General features: G+C 29.4%; 1 protein-coding gene across 1 annotated transcript in view; it reads right to left on the bottom strand.

The window, feature by feature from the left end:
• Window positions 1-132: 132 nt before the first annotated feature.
• LOC107456879 (ankyrin repeat and SAM domain-containing protein 1A) overlaps window positions 133-24,034 on the bottom strand; it is a gene marked incomplete at its 3' end in the record, with an annotated part of 25,509 nt that continues 1,607 nt past the window's right edge. The window contains 8 exon segments of the mRNA XM_043055490.2: window positions 133-270; window positions 10,575-10,733; window positions 12,095-12,349; window positions 13,788-13,895; window positions 13,972-14,232; window positions 15,664-15,782; window positions 18,109-18,432; window positions 18,516-18,675. Of these exon segments, the coding sequence (XP_042911424.2) occupies window positions 133-270; window positions 10,575-10,733; window positions 12,095-12,349; window positions 13,788-13,895; window positions 13,972-14,232; window positions 15,664-15,782; window positions 18,109-18,319 (1,251 nt within the window).

Raw genomic sequence — 24,034 nt, 5'->3', positions numbered from 1 at the left:
ACATTTTAAATAAATTGCTATTGACAAGTTACGGAAGGGAACAACTGAATTATTAATTGATATTAATGGATTGTCCTTTGTGAAAGGTTGTGCAACCCTAGTATTAAAACCATTTAAAAGGAAAAAACTTACAATACTGTGAGAAGAGAAGACATGACAGTAATGGTTATGAGTTTGGTGTTCTTTGGTTATATATGCAAAATGACGTAAATCATCAGCATCTTGACAAGCACAATGGATATTACGAATTTCATGTTCACACACAAGTTGCTGTGAAAAGAAAAACAATTATTTTCATATATGACATTTTTTAAAATAGCCTTAGTCACTAATACTTTATGCAGTGTCCTAAAGAATGTTAAGGGTCAAATATCCTTATAACACATTGAATCAAAAATCTAACTGAACACGTAAAATAGTTTCAAAAGAAACAATAAGTTTAAAACAATACAACTTAAGTAAGATATTAAGTTCAATGATACTCATTTTGACCCTCATCCTTCAGAGATGGAGCAATTGCGAATCTTGAACAGAAATTCCTTGTTTTTTTCTGTCAAAAATTTAGCTTCTCCAGAAAAAGTATCCCAATTTAACTTATAGGTTTTTGCAGTTTGGTGTACAGATGGTGCGATAATCTCAAAATGAAAATGTGGAACAAATAGTTTCCAACTGATATCTCAAGAAACATATGTAAGAAAAAATTTAACAAAATAGTCTTATATTTATAATAATTTCATAAAACTCTTTCTCTACCTCAAAACCAAGTCACCCTACCTGGAAGTATGGGCTGATTTTGGTGAAATTAGATAGGTTTTTCAAAATTAAGGCATTTTATTTATATCGAACAGCAAGAACGAGTATGATGAATATGCCCAACCTGAGCTTAGGATTAAAAAAAATATTTTAAAAATATGTCCCACTTGAAATTTTAGATATTTGATCTAATGCTTTTTTCAATGACAATATTGGTAAAAAACTAAAAAGCTGATAACTAAAAATTTTATGCATAGAACATATTTTAAATAATACAGGGGTGAATTATGGTTTCATGATGTTGGTGTTGTTGTAGTTCATTTACGTCGCACAATGGGCTATTGGCGACGGTCTGGGAAACATCCCTGAGGATGATCCGAAGACATGCCATCACAATTTTGATCCTCTGCAGTGGCACCCCCGCTTCGGTAGTCCAACGACCTGCACGTGAAGTTGAGCACTTTAAGGTAGCACAGTTTAACGAGGACCAATACCGCACACCCTCGGTCCCTACACAGACTGATCGAAGTGGTCACCCACCCACACACTGACCGCAGCCAGTGGTGCTTGAATTCGGTGTTCTACTGGGAACCGTACCGTGTCTTAACGATCAGTTCAGTGCGGGATATGGTTTCATGAAAAAAAAAACACCTTAAATTTTAACATAAAAAAAATTATGTTTATATATATTAATTGGATTATGATAAGCTTTCATTAAAGAAAATTATATATTCTACTAACTTTTATAAATGAGAATTTTTTCTTTTTAGTCCTACTTCAAGAATTTTAACTTACACTAAGTATGCATGAATAAAAATCTTTAAAATCACAAGCCATATTAATTTAAGAAATAAAAATACCCATACTTCATAACAGTATTGTAAATAGAAATCTTATTTTTGTAATATTCATTGGATCATCCATGAGTAATAAAAAGAATCATAAATAAAAATAAGAATAGCTTCAGGAAAATGGCATAAATTTTTTTTTAAACTATTTCTTTTTAATTAACTGTGAGAACATTTAATTTAAACATTTACAAATGTTTTTTGCATAATAAGTAGGTAAAAGATAAAATTCTATCTCTTTGCATTTTATCCATAGAATTAAAATTATCAATATTTAAATAAACTATGTTTGATTCTTTTAAATTGTATGAATTCTAATCTCGATGTATGATTTTTAAACATGGTTTCCACTAAATTTCAGACAAAAAAATTTCCCGATTTTTTCAGGTATATCAGATAAATTTGAATGAAAATCTATTCCATATTTCATTTATACCATGCAACAATTTTCCATCTGAAAACTTTCGTTTTATTTATTTGTATTGTCAAATACTAGATTTTGCGAGCAAAAACATACAGGAATACACTTCTCCCTGACCTGTGGGAGCCCTGCTTATATTGCTTTACTTAAAATCACTATCAGTAATTTTCAGGGTTCACACCCCTCCAGCAAAACAAAATTCAAGGACTTTTCCATGACTTTTTCAAAACCTTTTTAAGAAATTTCATGAACTCTCTAAATAGCATTAGACAAGTATAAATGGTATTTTTTAACAATGGCATTTCAATACAAATAAAGTCAAACCCCGCTATAGTGAACACAGTTTATAGTGAACAAAATGTTCGGTCCCGTGCCTTTGCTATGCACGGATAATGTTATTTTTTGTGGATATAGTGAACCAAAAAAGTGAGGAAGTTGGATATAATGAACTTTTTTCTGTCTTCGACTGATTTTTTAAGAAATTTTTTTGCAATAATTTGGAAATTTCTACTTCTAATTAAATGCATAGACCGATTTTCAGAACCATCTATAGAGGGGAATGCAGCGATAAGCATTTTTTCTTGTTTGCTTCTTTTATCTCACTTTCCCATCCCTAAGCAAACCAAACAGATGTTTCCAACCCAGGCAGACGATGCACCTGTAAAGTGTCAGTGGGATCAATATGCATTTTTTGTCAGAGGGAATGAGTAATTATTCATTATTGGTCAAAGGGTTGGACACTAATATTGTTAATAAGGCCCTCATTTCAACTTCTTTTTGCTCTCAGTTCATTTAAAAAAATCCTGCAAGCAAGTGTCTCAAATTTAACTATGGCGAGCAGTAAACGTAAAACGTTCCCATTGAGACTAAAATGGGCGCAATCAGAAAAATTGAAAATGGATGCAATCAAGCTGATATTTGCAGGGAATATAAATTATCCAAATCTGAAGTTCGTAACATATGGAAAAATAGGCAATTAATAATTTCTGTTCACGAAAAAAATTGAGAAAAGCAGATCAGAAGAATGTTGAGGAAGCATTACTGAAGTGGTTCACAAATCGAAGAAGCCGCAATCTTCCAGTATCTGGACAAATGTCGATGAATTTGCAAAGCGATTTTATGAGACTACTTTTATGTGCTTGAATGGCAGGTTAGACAGGTTTAAAAAGCGGAATAACAGAAATTCAGGAAAAATTATATGAGGGTCGGGTAGTGTTTCCATATCTGATGTTGAGGATTGCTCATCAGCTGAAGATTACAATTTTTTTTTGTACGCGAGACGAAGAGTAATGAAAAATAACACATTTTTTGAAACTATATAATATTTTTCAGTCATTTATTTGGATAATGTGTAATAAAAGAGAGGAGTTTGGGAACCATTAGTTAAATTGCCTGCGTAACGGATATAGTGAACTGAAATTTCGGTCCCTTGAAGGTTCACTATAGCGGGGTTTGACTGTATATACAAAATCCCAGTATCCAATATTCTTCATTATTAATATACATTCCTTGAAAAATACTTAGAAAAAATGAAAAAAAAACTGGAAAGGTTTGACAATTTAAGGATAGATTTCTACCCAATAGTGAATGATTCAGATTACAGAACACGACTAAAAGACTTCATTACGTACAAACCACAAAAAAAGAAAAATAATAGCAGCAATAATAATAAGTAATAATAACAAATTCTTTCCAAAACAACTTACATAAATAATAAAAAGAGAAAATATAATTCAGAGTGAAAGATTCAACATCACAGTCTGTAGAGTTTTTAAAAAAATTAAATGTTTTTCAGGTCGTTAAGTTTTGTATCTAGTTTAATTTCTATAGCTTTAATTGTTTCTTGTTTTTGTTAGCACTTTTTCTTAAGCTGTTTGATTTTGTAATCATTGAAAGATTTCTCGATTTCTCTGCAAAATTATCAGCACAATAATTCTTTTACATCTGTATCTAACATTTTTTTTTCTTTGCTTTTTTAAATGGTTAATTTCTTCATGAATAATTTCTTTTCTTTTTCTGATCATCTCAATTTCCCCTTTGTTTTTCTGTTCTGCTAAATAAAGACTATATTTTTGCTTAGTACTAGCTACTGATAAAAGCAAGCCCTTGGTTATATCAACTTTCAAAATACCCCCGACAGACCTTACATGATCAATTATAATTCTTTGAGAGATAATTCTTTCAATTTTCTACTTCAACCTGCCTATTAACTGAAAATCCCCGTTCAACACTGGCTTGGCCATGTGAAAGCAATAAAATTACCCGTAACACTTTCCACAAATCTTTGTAGCAATTTTTATCTTTACACACACTAAAAAGAACAGAATCAATTCGATTCGATTCATCAATCAATTCGATTTTCTTCATTGCTGAAATGCTTTAGCTCATTAGTACAAATGGCTTCATCAAGCAAACAGCGAAATTGGAAAATTACATTATCACAGATTTGTTCTGAAATTCTCTTATTTTGAACAATGATGCTGCTATTAATAACTGCTTTGCCTCCAATTTGAATTCCATATATTGCCGATCTGAAATTTATTGAGATTTTTTTAGTGTTTTTACCATTTTACCTGCTGAAAAACCAACATCAATTTTAGGATAGATCAAATGACTGCTAGTATCACTTAAATCCAGATCCAAATAACTTGTAACTGTGGAGCATTTTGACAATATATCAGGTTTTAAAAATCGAATTGAGAGTTTTTAACAATTGTAACAAATCATCCAATAAAAAAGGTAACATTGGTTTGTCTGTTTTATATTTTAATAAGAAAGTTTGAAATATACTTGCTATAGACTGGAAACAAGCTATCTTAGCAGGCATCAACAAATCCTTTACGCTGATTTTTAGCATTTCAAAAGACTTGTTTTTAGGATTTTTTAACTTCCCAGAAAGTACAGCTTCGAATTTGTACATTATTCCATATTTTTAAAGCTCTTTCAGCTACTATAACATCTTCAACCCATCTACTGGCAACTGGCCAACTGGCTAAAATCTTTACGTCTCGCTGGAGTATCATGGAAATGAAAGTATAAATTTGATAATAAAGTTTTAACTTTCCGCTCTGACGCTTCACAGTCTACCTTAAAGGCACCATTCACTATGTATAGTCCACAGCTACCAGTGTTCAACAAAGTACAATCATAATTAGATTTGAGTTGCTGTTGAAATAATTCAAAAAATTTCCAATTTACATTTGGTCCATCCATAGACAATTGTAAAACGTTTGCCATAGGAAGTCCATTAATGCCAGAAGTATTCATTTTTTCCAACATCTCCTCAGCAGTTGCATGGCCGAAGAAACTTGAATCAATATATTTTGTGACCATTGTCTCACCTTCCCATATGCGAACATAATGGAAGCTGAACATAATGGCGAACATTTGCTTCATCTGCAACTTATCATTTAAAGCAGGGGTCGGCAACCTGTTTGTCCTTAAAGGCGCAATACTAAATTTGAAAATCACCGAGGGCGCATATTTTACAGATAATCAACAGGTATAAATAGGCATTAAAAAAAAAACAGATTTTTTATAACTTTATTTTGTTGGTGTCATACATAATGATACATATAATTCACTGTGAAACTTGGGTGTCCATATTTTCAGCTAATTTCTTATAATTGGGGATATATTTAGAGTTCCCGGTCCTTAAACAATTATCTAAATGTGAGTCATTAAGCTTTGTTCGGTATTTTGATTTCAAATATTTCATATTTGAGAACAAAGACTCGCAATTGTATGTTGTTGCACAATATGAATAAATTTTTAGAGCACATTTCCTTAAAATTGGATACTTATTTTCATCGACTAAGTTCCAAAACATTTTATCATTACTATGCGCTTTTAAAATAATATCACTTTGCAAGTTTATTATTTCTAATTCTAGGTCTTCGATATTATGAAGCTCGAAATACACTGAAACTATTTCAAGGACATCATCTTCAGTAACATTGAATGGATTTATGAAAAATCTTAGAACGGGTTCTAATGCTGCAAAATCCTCAAATCTAGAAGAAAACTCTTCTATTAGCTTATCTATAATTTCTAAATATGATGTAGCAGTAGAATTTTCATTATTCAAATTTAAACTCTCAACAGTATATTTTATATTTGGGAAATGTGATAATGATTTTTTCAATAGATGGGATTTCAACAACACTAACTTGCATTTGAATGGATTTACTGCACTAATCATGTCAGCGATATGCTGATTTTTCCCTTGTATTTTTAAATTTAATTCATTCAACTTTGCTGTTATATCTGTCAGAAATCCGAGATCGATTAGCCAATCCTTATTTTCTAATTGCTCGTAAAATTCGCCTCTTGATGCAATAAATTCCTTTATTTGTGGCAAAAGCATGATAAACCACTCAAGTATTTTACCTCTGCTCAGCCACCTCACTTCAGTATGTAAAAGAAGATCTGTGAACTGACGTCCTCATCTTGTAATAATAATTTAAACAATTTGTGTTGCATAGCTCCCGATCTTATGGAATTAATAATTTTTGTTACTATCGTAAATACGTGTTGAAAACCGATTGTTTTTGCGCATAACATTTCCTAATGTATGAGGCAATGATAAGAAATACATTTCGGGAATAAGGAATCCTGTCTACATAAGGCAATAAATCCTTTTTACTTACCAGTCATCGCTGGTAAGTCTGATGTAATTGACGATAACTTTTGTACAGGTAATTTTACATCTGTTTTAAAAAGTAGAAAAGATACATCTATTTTCAGATAAATTACATCTATTTTTTAAAAGTAGAAAAGATATCTTCTCATCTGGTGCTTCCCTTTAATGGCAGAACTTAAAGGAATTCTTCTTTTGTTGTAAAATCAGAAAATACCACCTTCACGCAAATTGCTAATTGTGATATATTTGTCACGTCTGTCGATTCATCCATCTGTAGTGAAAAGAAAATACAATTTTCCATATCATTTGCTAATTCTGCCTCCAAATTCTCCGCAATTACTTCAATTCTTCTAGTAACAGTTCGTGCTGATAATTGCAACGCGTTTATAGCTGAAACTATTTCCTCTTTATTTTTAAATTCTTCAAAAAGTGAATCAGCAGCTTCTAACATGGTTTCTTTCACTAATTCTCCATCTGTAAATGATTTTTTATTCTTAGCTAGCAAATGCGATATTTTATATGACGCGATCGTTGCTGCTTTATGTTGTTGCATTGGTTCAGTAAAAAAACTTTGCTGGTTAGTTATTGAAGATTTAAAAAGAAATAATTTTTTTCTTCTAATTTCAGAGTTCATTGGATAATCACTATCAAAATTGGTATGATCGGTCTTAAAATGTCATTCAATATTACTTTTCTTGAGAATCGCAACACTATTATTACACAACAAACAAGTACACTTCCCTTTGTAATCAACGAAACAATATAGATGTTCCAATTCATCGTTAAAATAATATGTTCTTTTTCTTTTACATTTATCCATGAAGGGAGCTAAAACACAAAAAACTAGAACTATAACAACTCTATTTTGAAAAGAAACAACGTTATTAAACTTAACGTTTATTATTTAAAACAGAACGAAAGCATAGCAAAGAAGCATTATACCAAAGATAAACAAACAGAAGCTCAAACACAAAAGCAAACTGAAACTGAAACTAAAACGACAAGTTACAATACAGTCACGGTTAACCTAGCCGATGCGTCAGAAAGTACATCACTGTCGAAACTAGATCACTGTTTAATTTAGGTCCAGTTCATCACTTTCAACAAAGGGTTTTGAAAGAAAAGAATTATTTCGGGTTACTTGGTAGTTTTAAATGCACGGACTACGCGTGGTCTATTCGAAATACGATCACACACTAACAAAAAATATGTGTGTGTTATTAGATACGCTCAAGGTTAGCAAACTGCTAATCTATACACAATCCTAAACTCAACTGACTACTTGCTGTATATCGCCGTTTGATAAGAGTAAGTAAATTGCTGTGGCTATCATACATTTACATTAGTCCAGCGAGGGCGCATTAAAAATAGATCGGGGGTGTCATGGCGCCCGCGGGCACCGCGTTGCCTACCCCTGATTAAAAATTTCATCAAATAGAAATACAAATCTATCTTGTTGTTTCACATTTTGTGTCAGTAAGGATTTAAAATATGGTGCAATACCAAAGCAACACAAATATGCACAGTTTTTATCAGCACATGTAAATTTTTTTGCAATTGTACTGTCTAGGAACATTTTTTGCATCAATAAATTTATATCTTTGCAGGAATTACAGGAAAAATGCGAATTAACAACTTTCAAGGCCCATAAAATTTCTGCTGATAGCACATCATTGCCTGAAACTTGCAAAATGTTATTAACACGATGATTTTTGGAAGCACTAGTAGTTTCCTTTCCTTCATTGGATCCGGATGGCACATTAGGGAAAAATTTAATTCACTTGAATTTGATAATTTCAGAAGGTCTATATGTTTTTTTGATTTTGCATGGCTGGTGAGGGCTGCTTCACCCATATTTGAAATGTCAAATGATTTGCAGCACAATGAGCAACGTGCTTTATGCTGATACCCCTCTCTCAAAAGCCATTTTTCATGCAATGGCTTTTTAAGCCAATTGATGTTAAAGGAGCATTTGCCAGGCATCTTAAATTTATGATGAATCAAAAATGTCCAGAAATAAACGGGAATCAAAAATGTCCAGAAACAAGCGGAAATCAAAAATGTCTGTGCTCTTCCAAAATAAATGTTAAAAATAAGTTCAAAAATTATGCAAATTAAAAACAATCAGAACATCATTTCATTTGAGAACAAGAAAAACTAGCACTAAAATAAAAATAATTAATTCCTTCAATGAAAAAGAATTCCCAGGTTCACTGAGAAAGAGAGAGAAACAATACAATACCAAACACTTGTCAAAATGCAATGCATTCTGGGGCCCTACTAAATGCTAAAAATAGAATTGCTCAAAAAAGGGGGGGGCACAAATTGGTTGTGCAACTGTGCCACTGGATTTTTTTTTTTTAATTATGTCTCAAAGAAAACTATTTTCCATGACTTTCAGAGCAATTTTTTTTTTCAAGCACTTTTCCAGATCTGGAAAAAATCAGAATTTTTTCCCATGACTTTCCAGGATTTCCTGACCGGTGTGAACCCTGAATTTTAATATTACAAATATTAAATAAGTATGTAACGGGCAAGAAAGGAGGGGTGTGAGGGGTTTCAAATTCGAAATAAAACTAGAATTTGGGGAAAGAAAATCTTGGAAATTTTTAGAAGAGTTTCTGTGGTTCAGAGTTTTAAAACCAAAATACTCCTAAAGAATTTTCTACTAAATGCTTAGGAAATGTATTGAAGCAGAAATTTTGATTTATGCAAGGCTTATCTTTTATTTGAATTTAATTTAAAAATTATAAGAAAAGGAATGTTGCGACTTTATTGCCTAAGCAATGGTATAGGGTTTGTGATTTGCTTATTTTTCTGACAGGCGGAGAGAGTCTGAAATTGCCAAAAGTTTACATAATATTCGTAATATTTTAACAGCTTCACGGGAATATGAATCTCGAGGAGTGAATTTTAAATCTATGAAAGCATACTTTACTGTACAAGAATTTCAAATCGCATGAATATGAATCCTGATGTATGATTTTAAATTGATTGAATACAAATCGTGATGTATAAATTAAAATTGTGCACCATATTCATTTTGTGGTCAAAATTTGAACTATTTTATATTTTAGAATTTTCTCCAAGGTCCATATATTGTATCCAAAGATTTTTTGTTATCAGAGTAGAGTTTAGAAGAGAGCAAATTTAATTATAACCAATGATGTGAAATTAATCACAATGTCTGATCTTTAAATCAAGATAAAATTGCTATGAATAATTCCCAAACCAGATTGATATGAACTGCGAATATTATGCTTTGTAAAACATTTGAAATTACGAGTTATCACATAAATATGAATCATAAATTGCTTAAAATAAAAATGAATGAGGAATTAAACTTTGCTTATTAGCAATAAAAATTACATGTAGAAAATTAAATAGAAATAATAAAAAATTAATAACCTTTATTTTAAAATAACAATTACATAAGAATTTAAGATTTATAAATATAACAATTAATGCATTAATAATGCAAATAATTAATGCAATGAACAAATTATAAACTCAGTGGAACGCTACATAATGAGCAAAAACAGAATCCACATATAGAAAATCCAGGAAAACAAAACCAACGTAAAGATTCTATTTTTGAAAAACATGTAAAAAATTTTGCAATTATAATGTATTCCAACCAACAAAGATCATCAGCACAATACAGGAAAATATGCCCAAGCAGAAACATTCAAGAGGAATAAAGAATTAGTGATCACTAATTCATATCTGGATTTGTTTTCCCCGAATCTCTTTTGTGCTCAAAAAAGAAAAGGTGCAAGAAGCTTGCTCTCTCCAGGATCGAAAAAAATAAATAAATAAATAAAATTTGCTGCATAAAAATAAGTCATTTTATATCATGTGTGAAGTGTTTATGAGGAAGCATGATTAGTTAAATAAACAAAAGATTTACCTGATTTTCAGCATTAATAAATTTCACGCCTGTATAGGAAATAGACAAGATAATGCTGGGAATCTTTCCTATATCCTTAGTAGACGCTTTCAGCTTCTGAATAGATGCTTTTGTAGATTCTAAACCATGCAGCTCTTTTACCAAATTTGAACCTAAATACTGAAGAGAATATCTTCATGTCAAATGTATTCTAATAAAATGTATACTACAATAGCTGTTTTACTCTTTAATGAATATTTTTAACAATTTTTGTATGTTTCAGCAATTCTAATTATTTTTATTTCTTTTAAATTCAAACTTTTGAAGTCAAAAAGCAGATTAAACTAATATCTTTGTGACTTCAAAAAATAGAACTTATTATTTTTTCACCAACAATTCACATTACCAGGGCTGGAAGTCCAAAAAATAAAATTTAATCCAAAATGTAAGGATAATTCTGAGTAATTTACTCTCTCCGTAAATGTATAAAAATATATTTATAGAATGTTTAAAAATTTAGTTAATAATAATGAAAAAAATCTAATATTTATTTGATGCAAAACATAATAATGCTGCACAAATTTAAAAATCAAACAATTAAAATTAACTTATTAACAGTTACAGCTTGATAAATACAGGGAAAATAAAAAGAATATTAAAATATGAAAAATGTATCTAAAAAAATCTACACTGGGTAATACAGTAGAGAACCATTTATCCGGTATCCAGATAACCGGGAAACCAGAAAACCGGGAAAAATTTTGCTCAATTTTCCCGCCATTNATCCCGGATAATTGGTTCTCTACTGTATTTTTAAACAGATAAGTAATCTTTAAAAATATAAATGGCTTATGGCATTTATTGCTAAGAATTCCAAAAACTTCTGATTTTCTTCAGATTATCTATCATAATAAATGTGTTTATGGTTTTAAAACAAGAATAAAATTTCAAACAATGCCCTATTTATTGGAGAAAATTAAAAGTTTCGTTTGTAACTGTTTTCTATAATCTATCAGATAAAATAACATAGAATAAATTATGAATATTAATTCAGCTGAATATTAATAAATTTTGAAAGAAACACTTGCAAGCAGGCTTTATTTTTGTTTAAATTATAAATGTTTTCATTAAAAAAATAATCAGAAAAAATTTCATAAAGAGTGGCAACTTATTGGTCATTCATAAAGAATTACCTAGTCAATACAAGACTTTTGAAAATAAGGTTAAAAATCAGTTTTCTTAAAAACAGTTTGCTATGTGTAGACTGCTATCCAGGCCAACAAAGAACCAGTTTTAAATTTAAAAAAACTTTAACACATTGTTTTGAGAAACCTGTTCGGAATAGCTTATAAAATATGAAAATTAGATTTTATGTGTTTTGAGGATGCGATTCACAACAAATTTCGTCCTGGAGCTTGTAAATCTATGTCCAACCTTGGTTGCTATAGAGGTCTCTCATAGAAATTTTACTTATATTAAATTTTCTTTGATGCCAGAATAAACAGAATTTAATAGCAGCCTTCAATCATAAATAAACTTACTTTTGCTATATAATTACAACTATTAATTACAAGCTCATCAGGATGATGACGCCATTGAGCTTCAACCACAAACTGCTGACTACTTTTATCTTGATTTTGAGAGTCATTCATAAGTTGAGTGGGTGATCGTATCCTCAAATAAGGTTTAGAAAGTGGGTCAACAGTATTTTCCGCAAAGGTTACTTTTGATGATTCTTTGGCAGCACACTTTTTTTTTTCGCTGTCAGCAACTTCTAATTCAGAAAGATCTAAAGTCTGAAAACATTGTAAGTCATTTGAATAGAATAAAAATAAGGTAAAAACAATTCTTTCCCCTCAGACACAATATAATGCTTGAAAGGAGTTAATGTGAAATTAGAAAACACAAGTTCTTAAAAAAAATTCCTGGTTATTTCAGTTTATTAATTTTTATTATTAGAAATGCTAATGACCTGAGTGATTGATAAGAGCTGTTAAAACTAAGGGCTGTCAAAAATCTGTTTCAAAAGTTTATTAATGTGTAAATTTGAAGTAAATGTAATATTTAAATTTAATAAATTTTAATATTACAAAGTTGTCACATTATTATTCTATCCAAATTGCCCCAAGTTTAGTGGCAAGAATTTGACAATACGGGTATTATGTTTGTTTCAACTCTGAGACTACTAAGACACTAGAACAGCAGTTCCCAAAAGGTGTTCTGCGAAACCTTAGGGTTCCATGGAAAGGTCACTGGCGTTCCGTGAGTTAGGACCGTTTCTTTTTTGTTTTAACCAGTAATGATTTCAGAAACGATCATTTATTTAGTAATTAGATTATTATTATGAAATTAAAGTAAAATTCCAAAAAAAAAGGAAATAGAAAATTTTAAAATATATAACTTATATTTTTATTCAATAACAATATATTCAACAAATTACTAAAATTACATGCAGTTACAAATCATTGTATCAGTATTACTCATCGCACTTTAAGATCTAAAATGAAATAACAAAATTCAAGTATTATTTTTCTCCAATAATCATTCTCACATTTTATAACAGTTCTTTTCCAAAAGCCATAATTTAGGCTATTTCTTTTCAATTTCATTCATGCATATGCCATAAACCAATAGACTAAAAGCTAATGAAACCTAATTTAAGACTTATTGTCGAAAAAATGAAAAGATTCCTTTCTTCACATCAAATGTTTAAAAATTAATTTTTTTTTTCCTCTTTTGGTTAGCATATTTACACTTGCTAATTAGCTTTTTGTTACAGTCAGGGATCTGTCGAAAGAAATTCGGTTGTTTAGGGTTCCGTAGCGGAAAAAATTGGGAAATGCAGCCCAAGGCCATGCATCAAGAGTATGAAAAAAAAACTTTTCTTTAGCCTACAGTAGAAGCACTTTTAATCTGCAATTCAATGAAATTTTAATACTGAATAAAAAAAAATGTCAGTTGTATTGCTTCTTTAATAAAATAATACTTCCCACTAGTGACAATTTTTAAACTAAAATACATTCAGCACTATCAAAATAAGATCACAAACTATAAAATGACCCTAACTACAATTTGAATAAAAATGAGTCAATAACACTTTTTTTTCACAAAATTTGACAAAATTTTCAAGTTAGGCGTTAATAGTTCAAAAAGATGCTGATTTAATAATTTAGCAACTTTATTAAGCGCAATCACTGTAAAATACTTAAAGCGCTACAGAAACACGAAAATTACCAGTTTTGTCAAATCAACATCTTTGGCATCAACAAAATTTTCAAAATGTTTGTCTCCGAGCGAAGATAAAATACGCTTGCGGTGACCAATCTTTGAAATTTTTAATACCTGAAATAAAAAGAATACAGTAAAAATAAAATTCATACTGTACTGTACTTCAGTATACTATCAATTTATTACTCACGGTATTTAGTTCTACTTCCCAAAGTTTTAAGGCTCGATCCATATCTGTAATATTATTATTGCTAAAGTTATCACTATATTCAGATAAATTCAATGATTTCAACCAAGAATCAACACTTTGTGGAAATTCATCAGAAGCCCTTAGTAAATTAATAGGTTGCACAGCAGGTAAATTTTGAGCAGCAGAACAAAGTTTCTGACGATGAAGAGCATTCACAATACCTATATCAAGCAAATCCTGCTCTTCTATCATCTTTCCACCCTACAAAAAGAAAAATAAATAAAATATACTTTAATAATAATGTGAATAAAGATATTCAATATTTTGTAATTAATGATAACTCAAAAGTGAAATAATTATCATCTTGTTTACAAAAAGAAGTTTAAAAGCAGCAACCTCAACTCTAGATTATTTGTTAAATTGTCCATACAACCTTGAGGGAATAAGTGAATTTCGCAAATCATCTATAAGACAATGAAGTACATAATTCTATATCAAACTTGATTTTTACTTCCGGTTAAGGTTTTGTTAGCATTGATAATAAATTTTTATTTTTCTGAAGTACTTAAAAGTTTCTATTATGAAGGCCCCATAAATTAATTTCTTGTAAGGAAAAGTACCTATCTGACTGTAGGATATAATGCTTATGACATTTGTAGCAGTGGAATTTTTCTAAACGACAAAGATTGGCTGCAACTATATTATTTGAAATTCTATATTTTCAAAATTATTTATTACTCAATAAATATGAGGTAAATATTCAAGTTCTTTACTGAATCATTACATGGTTAATGAAACATAAAATAAAAAAAAAATACCTAAGAGTACAACCTGAAGGAGAACCTTTGATAATGTTTGCTGGTAACACATATATAAATAAATATACATATAAGATTTTAAAAATTTTATTTTATAAGTTGATGAGTATAATAAAAGATTTCATTTTTCTTTTATTACAAAACTAATAAATCATTTAATCTTCGTCACAGACTAAACATGAGTATTTGTTTATTATTATTCCACACTAGCCATCAATGAGTTATCCACACTAGCATTAGTTTATTTTTTTTAATGAATGATCTTTAAAAACCAGTTCCAAATGGCTGAATTTTAAGAAGCTTTAGGTGAAGCTTCTATAAATTTTTGTTTAAGTGTTGTTCTTTAATATTGACAAAATAACCTTTATACAGAAATACTAAAGAAACTAACTTTTTTAACTAAAGAACTTTTTTTTTCAAAAACTTAATAGTAATCCTTAATTACTAGCAAAGGAGAAAGGAAACAAAATAAAAGTGTAAAAAAAAAAAAAACCCACATAAAAGTACTTTTAAGTAATTGTGGAAGAAAGAAGTTAAGATAATCAAGATTTAACTATATTCTAAGCAACCAAGCACTACATAACCAAAATATTAAAATGAAACTTAATTACAATAAAAATGAATAACCTCATATAACTCATTATATTAACCATTTGAGGCAGCAAAATTGCACTTCTCTTTGTTGAACCAAAAATGTGGACTTTTATCTAAGAAAAAAATGCTTTTCATTTAATTAATTATAATTATGTCTGATATTTCTCAAAAATAAATAAATAATGCATTCATTCCACACTTTCAGCATTTATAAAAGAAAATGTCAGCGGTCAAAAGGTTAATATTCTCTAGTAAAAATTTATTCTCACACACAACTCACCAAAAAATTAACATCATCAAATCCATTTAAAAGGAGAAGATTTTCATACTGTGGTAAACCTATGTGTGAAAGCCAGACTTCAAGGCTAGTAAAAGAATAAATATGTTGTGCAGAGTCAACTAGAAGTAAAAAAAAATATCTATTGTAGAATGTTTTTAAAGCATACACCACGAAATTTTTATATTTTAAAAGTAAGATATTTTGAAAGATTGTTATTATTATTATTATTAATTGTAAAGAATAGACATTTAAAGCTGGAAAAAAATTATGTACTGTACCTGTCTCCATAAATAGTATATAGGAAAAAAAATTATATTTGCAAGTTATATTAGAAAAAAACAAAGGGAAGTAAGAAACATTTCTATGTACTTGAAATTATAGTGGAGTAAATAGACGATCATATTAACATACAGTAAGAAATACCAATTTATCTTAACTAGAGAGGAAAGAAAAACTTATTTGCTTAAAACCATTTTTTTTTAAATTAAAAATTTAATTTTATGGATTTAAAAAAAAAAACATTTAAAATTTATTTATCCTTTGTTTTACAACATACGAGTAATAAATTACTTATAAAAAAAACATGCAATCAAGAAAATTTGACTAGCAGAAACAATAACTACCAAATAATTTTTACAAAACAAAAATAATGAATTACATGCATCCAAGAAAGTCGTGACTAATGGGACATGGGTCTAATTTGATGGACAGTGGCCAAATTTTAATGAAAATATTTTTAAGAGAACATGAAACATATAAATAACAATACTAAAGCTGGGAACTTAACAACAAGAATTCTGCTATTTGCCGATGGTTGAAAGATCGCATGTAGAAAGTTTGTTTCATTTGACTTTTTTAATTTCTAAGACAGTTAAAATTTTATATAGCCATATATTAAATTTTAAATTTAAAGTCGCAAATTTGCTTAATATCTACTAGTGTAACAGGAAATTTATATTTTTAATCATTATTATAAATTGTCATTAATACAGCTAATGATTTTTACTTAACCGTTTAAAGGAGGAATAAAGAAAGGATTATCTTAATAATTTGAAATTCAATACGAACACTATTAAAGAGTTTTGAAAGACACTAAAATGTTTTAAGTTCAATTTTATTGATGTTCCATTTTTGGAGCATTAACAATAAATAAAAACTTTTTTAACTTATTTTCAAATAATAATAATAATATGCAAATTAAATAAATAATATCTACTGACCTGCAATTATTTTCCCTATCTGACATTATTGAAAGTACTATTAATTATTTTTTAAATTTAAAAATATTGATATTGAATACAAAGATAAATATGACTTCTTACTAACATATACACCAAAGAACTTGTTATAATATAAATAATTTTATTACAGGACAGCTTTTGCAATTTGACTTTGGAAATTAGGCAATTTATTTATTTTTTTTAAATTCAGGAAGTAGCATCAAATGTATCTGGGACTAATAGAAATCACATGTATCAGGAAAGAAAAATTATCAATAGCAAAAATTTATTCAGTACCAGCACATGAAACATTTGAAAAACCCTTTTATGTTATATTTTAACTCTATCATTGTCAAAAAGCAAAGGACAAGAAACAGTGTAACATATACTGAAAGATCCTTTATGATTTGTATATTATATGGAACTCAGAATTTATGCAAAAATTAACAATGATATATTTTATATGTAAATATCAATATTAAGAATTTAAATGCAGGATTTGCAAATCGTGTAAATACAAATTGAGACACCGGTTTAGCATATTTAGGTAAAAAGAATGTTATTCATCAATCAATAATTCAATTTAAAAAGGAAGAGTTTGGTTAAGATTTCTTAGTTTGAAAATTATATTTTATCTTATTTAATTAGAGAACAACCTTATTTTATGTGACCAAGTCTTTACATTAAACACAGACCAAAGTGGATGAATATATTAACTGGCAATATTTGAGTGTTAGCTTAGTAGAAAAAGTTTTAAGTGTTTGACAAATATCAGATGACAAAGTAACCATAAAAAGCCTCTTTTTTGACAGCAAATTGAAATAACAAAGGTGCAAAAGCTAGAAAAGGAACAATTTATATGAGTGTTAAGGATTTATAGATTTTACCAATTGCGAAATTGAGAACAAGCAACATAGATATCGCACATTTTCTTTCAATTGATAAAAAGATAAATTTCAAAACTATTTATTCAAATTCCCTAAACTGTAACTTAGAGCTTTTATTCACTCAGCTGTATAATCTCAATTTGCAATATGGCAATAATAAAAGATTTATAAATATGGCCAAACGTATCACTTAACAAAATATTAGAGATAGTATGATTGGTGTGAATTGTCATTATTAAGCAAAAAAAAAAGTTTTTCTATGACAAATACCTTTTATGATATTCTGTTTTGGCTAATTTAATTGCATTAACATTAAACATAAATTAAAAGCAGGTTACCTGATTTAAAAGTTTGAGCGAACCTAGACTCAATATCTTGAGCAAAAATAGATTCTCTAGTAATGCTGCCTCCAAAAGATGCCATAATTCCAGCTATTTCAGCCCATTCAGCTTTTTCATCAAATGGACTCATAACAGATAAGCAATTACAATTATTACTAGGCAAGCCACAATCAGATGACAGAACAACTTTACTATTTTCTCCTTCCATAGCTATTTGGACATTTTCATATATATTTTGAGACTTGACAAGGTTTGGTACTTGAGCTAAAAATGCAGGATTTATATTTTGTAATGATGGAGAAATGGATCCATGCTGCAATCCTATAATAATAACAAAAGTTTTAAGATTAAGTTAATTAAAAAACAAAATGTCAATTTTGAACTTAAAAGTAAATAAGATATACCAGCAAAAGGGTTTGTACGAGAAATCTCACCATCAGTGGAAACACATTTATTGTCAGTAGCAAGAGTTAGTTCAACTTCACCATGAGGTCCCAAGGTCGCAACTAGTTGCTCATCTGTTGAAGTATCAATATCACGAGATGGCAATTTTTTCTTCAAATTCTATGTAGGCATAATGGAAAATAGTCACTTCAGAGATAACAACTTACAAGGATAGTAAACCATAGATTTTAAAAAGTCAGAGGTATTAAATAATATAGCATCAATAATAGGCAGAGCCTGCCTACATGTTTTTATAGGAAACTATCCAAAAAGCAAATTAAGTTATGGAAATTAAAACTATAGAACCTTGGATTCAATTTTAAAAAATATAGACCTTTTTTGAAAAATGAAAAAAAAAAGAAAGAAAGGCTGAACTTAAGCGTGATAAAGCCCAACTTAATAAATAAGATTTGCAAAATACCAAAAATTAAATTATAATAATTAGAAATAACAATATTGACTATTTGCAAATTAGAGAAGCAAAAAGTGCATTTTAATTTAGTTTATGGTTTATTAAATCAAAAGACTATAAAATAATTTAAAACACACTTAATATATTCCCAAATTTCTCTTAACCTTTTAAATCGCATAAAAAAGGGGATCAGTTCACAGTATTTGACTTCATAACTTCCGGGGGGGGGGGGGNGTAAGATATTTGCCCTTTTTATAAAATACAATGTCCTTTTTTAAACTTGCTGCCCTTTTTTTTAAAAGTATAGTGCCCTTTTCAATTTTTAGCACCCTGCCCTTTTTTTAGTCTAGAATGAACCCTGTAAACACTCATTAATATGGGGTGCTATATTTTTAGCTATAAGTCAAAAAATACTTTATTTAAATAACAGATCTTTTCTGTTAATCTTTATAATGTAAACCTTGAAACATGATGTTTTGCATTATATAGAATTTCGTGTTAGATACATTATTTCACGTATCATTAACCACTTATTGTACCGTACCAGTCATTGACAAAGGATTTAACTAACCTACTACTAAACGTAGCAATATATACCTGGAAAAGATTCATAATAATGCTTTAAATTAATTTTTAAACACAAATAGTTCATAACACCAAAATATAGACTTAAGATTTAAGATATTATGACCCCCAACCAATACACCATTATAAATTTCATGAGAAAGTTTTATATATATGCACTCTATAACAAAAAAATTGACGCACCAAGAAGGAGTTGTCCGATTGAAACGAAAATTGGTGGATAGGAAGACATTGTACAGAATAGTAAATGATTAAAATTTCTGAACAATTGAATAATTTATTGCAGAGGTACAGTAACAAGTTCAATAAGGTGTTGACCCGCTTCTACCCTGGATACAAGCTGCCACACGGCGTGGCATAGACCGATAAAGCTTTCGGATGGTCTCTTGCGGTATTTCCTGCCAAATTCGATCCAATTGTCGAAGGAGGTCATCAACATTCCATGCCAGATGCAATCGCCTTCTCATCATATCCCAGACATGCTCGATGGGAGAGAGATCTGATGATCTGGCAGGCCAAGGAAGAGTTTGACAAGCTTACAAACAGTTCATAGCAACATGTGCCGTATGTGGTCTGGCATTGCCCTGCTGCAAAAACCAGGCCAGGGCGCTGCAAAAGGAACGCTGGCAAAACAGGTCTTAGGATGCCGTCGACATACCGCTGTGCAAGTGTACCTCTAATGACGACCAAATGGGTCCTACTGTCAAAGGAAATGGCACCCCAGACCATAATGCCTTGTTGAGGGCCGGTGTGGCGTGCGATAGTGAAGGCAGGATCCCCCCTCTGCCTTGTGCGTCTCCAAACACGTCTTCGATGATCGTCAGGACACAGTTGGAAGCGGGATTTGTCGCTAAAGACTATACGTCCCCCGTCGGCATCATTCCAGCCATATCTGTTCAAAACATTCATGCATACAAAATTTCAAAGCAATCGGATGATTGCTTCTTGGTGCGTCGATTTTTTTGTTATTGAGTGTATTTATCAGTGTTCTCCCTGAACATTTTTAAAAGGGTGGTCTGCTTTGCTTGCCCTTTGATCCCTTAAAATGCACCCCTTTTGTAAAAATAAGCAGACATCTATTAACTGCCTTCTTATTCACATTCCATTTTAAAAAATTATTTCACTGTTTAAATAATAATTACACACTGGCAAAATTATCTGGGGATATTATCATAACTACGGCAAGTTGGCGAAGAGTCGCCGAGGAAAGAAGATAACGTTTCTGGCAGAGGGAACCAGTTTCCCTTTGATCATGACGTTCACGCCTCTTCCTTCTCATTGGCTCTAATTCCCCAACTACTCCTTAGAACTTATCGGTTAAGATATATCAGTTATTAAGTAACCAGTTCCAATCTCTGTTCTTAAATAATGTGTACAACATATTAGTTCTTGAATAACGTACCTATAATGGTGTCAATTCCTAAAGATAAAACACACATTTGCCAGCGTCTAATCTAAAGTTATTAATCCTTTTGTTCCTTTTTTTGAAAAAAAAAAAAATATTTTTTTTTTGACTCAAAATTAATGAGATTACATTTGAATGATAGTTTTAAAAAGTCTTTAAAGGCACCACAGTTTTTTTTCTGAAATATAATTCAGATTTAATTCAAACATTTTATTCATTTTTCAATAGATTGAAGATTTAAATGAACTATGCATTTTTCAATACAAAATGCATTTAAGAAATTCCTCATAAAGAAATCGATATTGTTATGATTAATCAAGATAGGTCTGAGGAAAACGTTTCTAAGAAAGCTTAGACATTTAAAATGTTTTACTTTAACCTTTTTTTTTAATAATTTTTAATTTGGATGAAGATCTTAAGAAAATTACCTTAAAAGTTTGCAATTTAAAATGTAAAGAAATTTTATATAAGGTATTTTTATTGCAATACATTCCAAAAATTGCTTATTGCTTTTATCACTAAATTCAGCATTTCAGATGCGTAATTAGGAAAAAGAAATTAATTTTTTTATTCCAAATGCATAATAAAAATTCTTCACACTGAAATACATATTGTTAAGCTATTTTACGCTAATAATGAACTATAATAGATTTGAGGAATGAGTTAAGGAAACACTTTATACAATTTTTAAAAAAATTGCCTCACTTTTTCAGATGTAGGAGATTTTATTAAATCGTCTTTCATCAAATTAAACATTTAATCAGAAAAAGGTGATAATTTTCAATTGGAAATACATATAAGAAATTATTCACAAAGGAATGGATACTTTTATGCGAATAATAAATTAAGATAGATCTAAAAAAAGAGACCTGAGAAAGCAATTAATACATTTAAAGTGCTTTACTTTAACCTTATCATTTTATTCATTTGTTTGCAGTTTCAAAAGTTATAAAAAATATTTATATATATATTTCATTATCATACACAGCACTTTACTTTAACCTTATTATTTCATTCATTTTCAATAAGATGAAGATTTTAATGAAACTACTTCAATAGTTTGCAGTTTCAAAAGTTATAAAAATTCAGAAAAAAAAGTTTTATTTAATTTTAATCAGATCAAATTTACTTTAGCATTATTTTATTCAAATGCAATTTCAAAAGTGATAAAGTATACAAGAACCAAGTTTTATTTTATAATTATACGACTAAAAAAGAGTGCAATTTCTTATAACATTACTAAATAAGATATTATACAATAGTTTAAGAAAAAAAAAGGAATGGTAGTTTCAAAATAAATAATAAGAAAATCTTCACAGAAAAATCGATATTTTTACACAAATAATAATTAATTGGAGAATCTTAGGAAATGGATCTACAAAAGCAAATTATACATTTAAAATAATTTATCCTTAGAAGGCAACAGTGAACTATTTTGTTAATATGAAATATATTTCAGATGTTTTTGTATATAGTTTTAAAAACATAAATAAACATGTATTATAAAATTAGTTACAGTGCCTTGACATAAGAGTTTCTCTGTATCTTCAATTTGATTATACCAACCTGCACTATAGTATATATAAAAGTAAAATATAATTTATATTTTAGGGCTCTAAGAGAACTTTTGCTTTTATTTGTTCTTTAGCATTTATGCTATTTTTAACCTAATTGATTTGTTTTATCCATCGTGATTGCTTGCATCCTAAAAAATATCTATAGTTGATTTATCGAGAAAATTACATTGTCAACAATGTTAACTTTCATCATAATTAACAACACTTAAACTCGAAAAAAAGTTTTTCGTAAGTATAACACTAGTTTCCATTGCACGTATTTCAATTATAAATTTGGAGTTTAATTTTAAAACAAACTATAACTTCAAACGCGATAAAAAGATTTTGTTAAAATTTTAATCAAATCAGTAAAAAAAATATTTCATTTATCTATTTATTTATTTTATTTTTTTTTTACTAAGAAATTGAAAATAAAAAACACTTCTGAGAAAACTCCAAACAAGTCAATACAATCAATGTATCAGAATACGACATCAGGTTAATGCTCTTCACAGTCATAAAATTTCAAAATTAAATTCCAGCTTAGAGTTTCAGATTTAAACTAAATTTGAAAGATTTAATTAAAATTATTACTAAATATTGCAAAGAGAATTTTGTGTTTTAATATTTGTGTTATGAAAACACAAAACACATGATCTTATGAAAATTAGGAAAAAAATTCCCGAATCTTTTAATGAATATTTTTCAAATCTGATGCAATTCTGAAACTGCCATAATATTTAAAATAAATAAATAAATAGAAATTAAAAAACGCATTGAGTCATATGTTTCGTTTTAAATGTAACCAAGTTGTTAATATGGTAATTATCATTGTTCCTGATATAACAGAAATTATTACTATCTCTAATTTTTTTTTCTTTCATTTTCATGAGATCATGTGTTAGAGGCGACGAATATCATGCGCTACACCACGTCCAATAAAAACAATGAACTTTTTGTCAATAATGTTAAAAGTCATTTTTGAAACATCTCGTAACATTAAAAATTTTATTTAACAAAGTAAATTAGTATCCCACTTTTGTTTGACATACTTTAATAATCAAAAACTTCAAAAAATAACATTTAATGACATTTAAGTCTTTTCCTTAAGAGACGGTTTCAGAAACATTTCATTCACATGTGTAATTTTTTTAAAAAGAAATTTTTAAAATGTTGATTTTTCTTTTAAAAAAATCTTTATGGTCATCCACTATTTCATAATAGAGAGGGAGAGGAGCAGTTTTTTCTCATTTTTTGGTAATGATGTTGCTGTTGTTAATTTAAGTCGCACTGCACAATGGGCTATTGGCGACGGTCTGGGAAACTTCACGGAGGATGATCCGAAGACATGCCATCACAATTTTGATCCTCTGCGAAGGGGATGGCACCCCCGCTTCGGTAGCCCGACGACCTGCGCGCGAAGTTGAGCACTTTACGGTAGCACAGTTTAACGAGGACCAATACCGCACACCCTCGGTCCCTACGCAGACTGATCCAAGTGGTCACCCACCCGCACACTGA

The sequence above is a fragment of the Parasteatoda tepidariorum genome, chromosome X2, assembly GCF_043381705.1.
Source record: "Parasteatoda tepidariorum isolate YZ-2023 chromosome X2, CAS_Ptep_4.0, whole genome shotgun sequence".
Taxonomy (NCBI): Eukaryota; Metazoa; Arthropoda; class Arachnida; order Araneae; family Theridiidae; genus Parasteatoda; species Parasteatoda tepidariorum.
The sequence above is the reverse complement of the archived record's forward strand: the minus strand, read 5'-3'. Positions and strand labels throughout refer to the sequence as shown.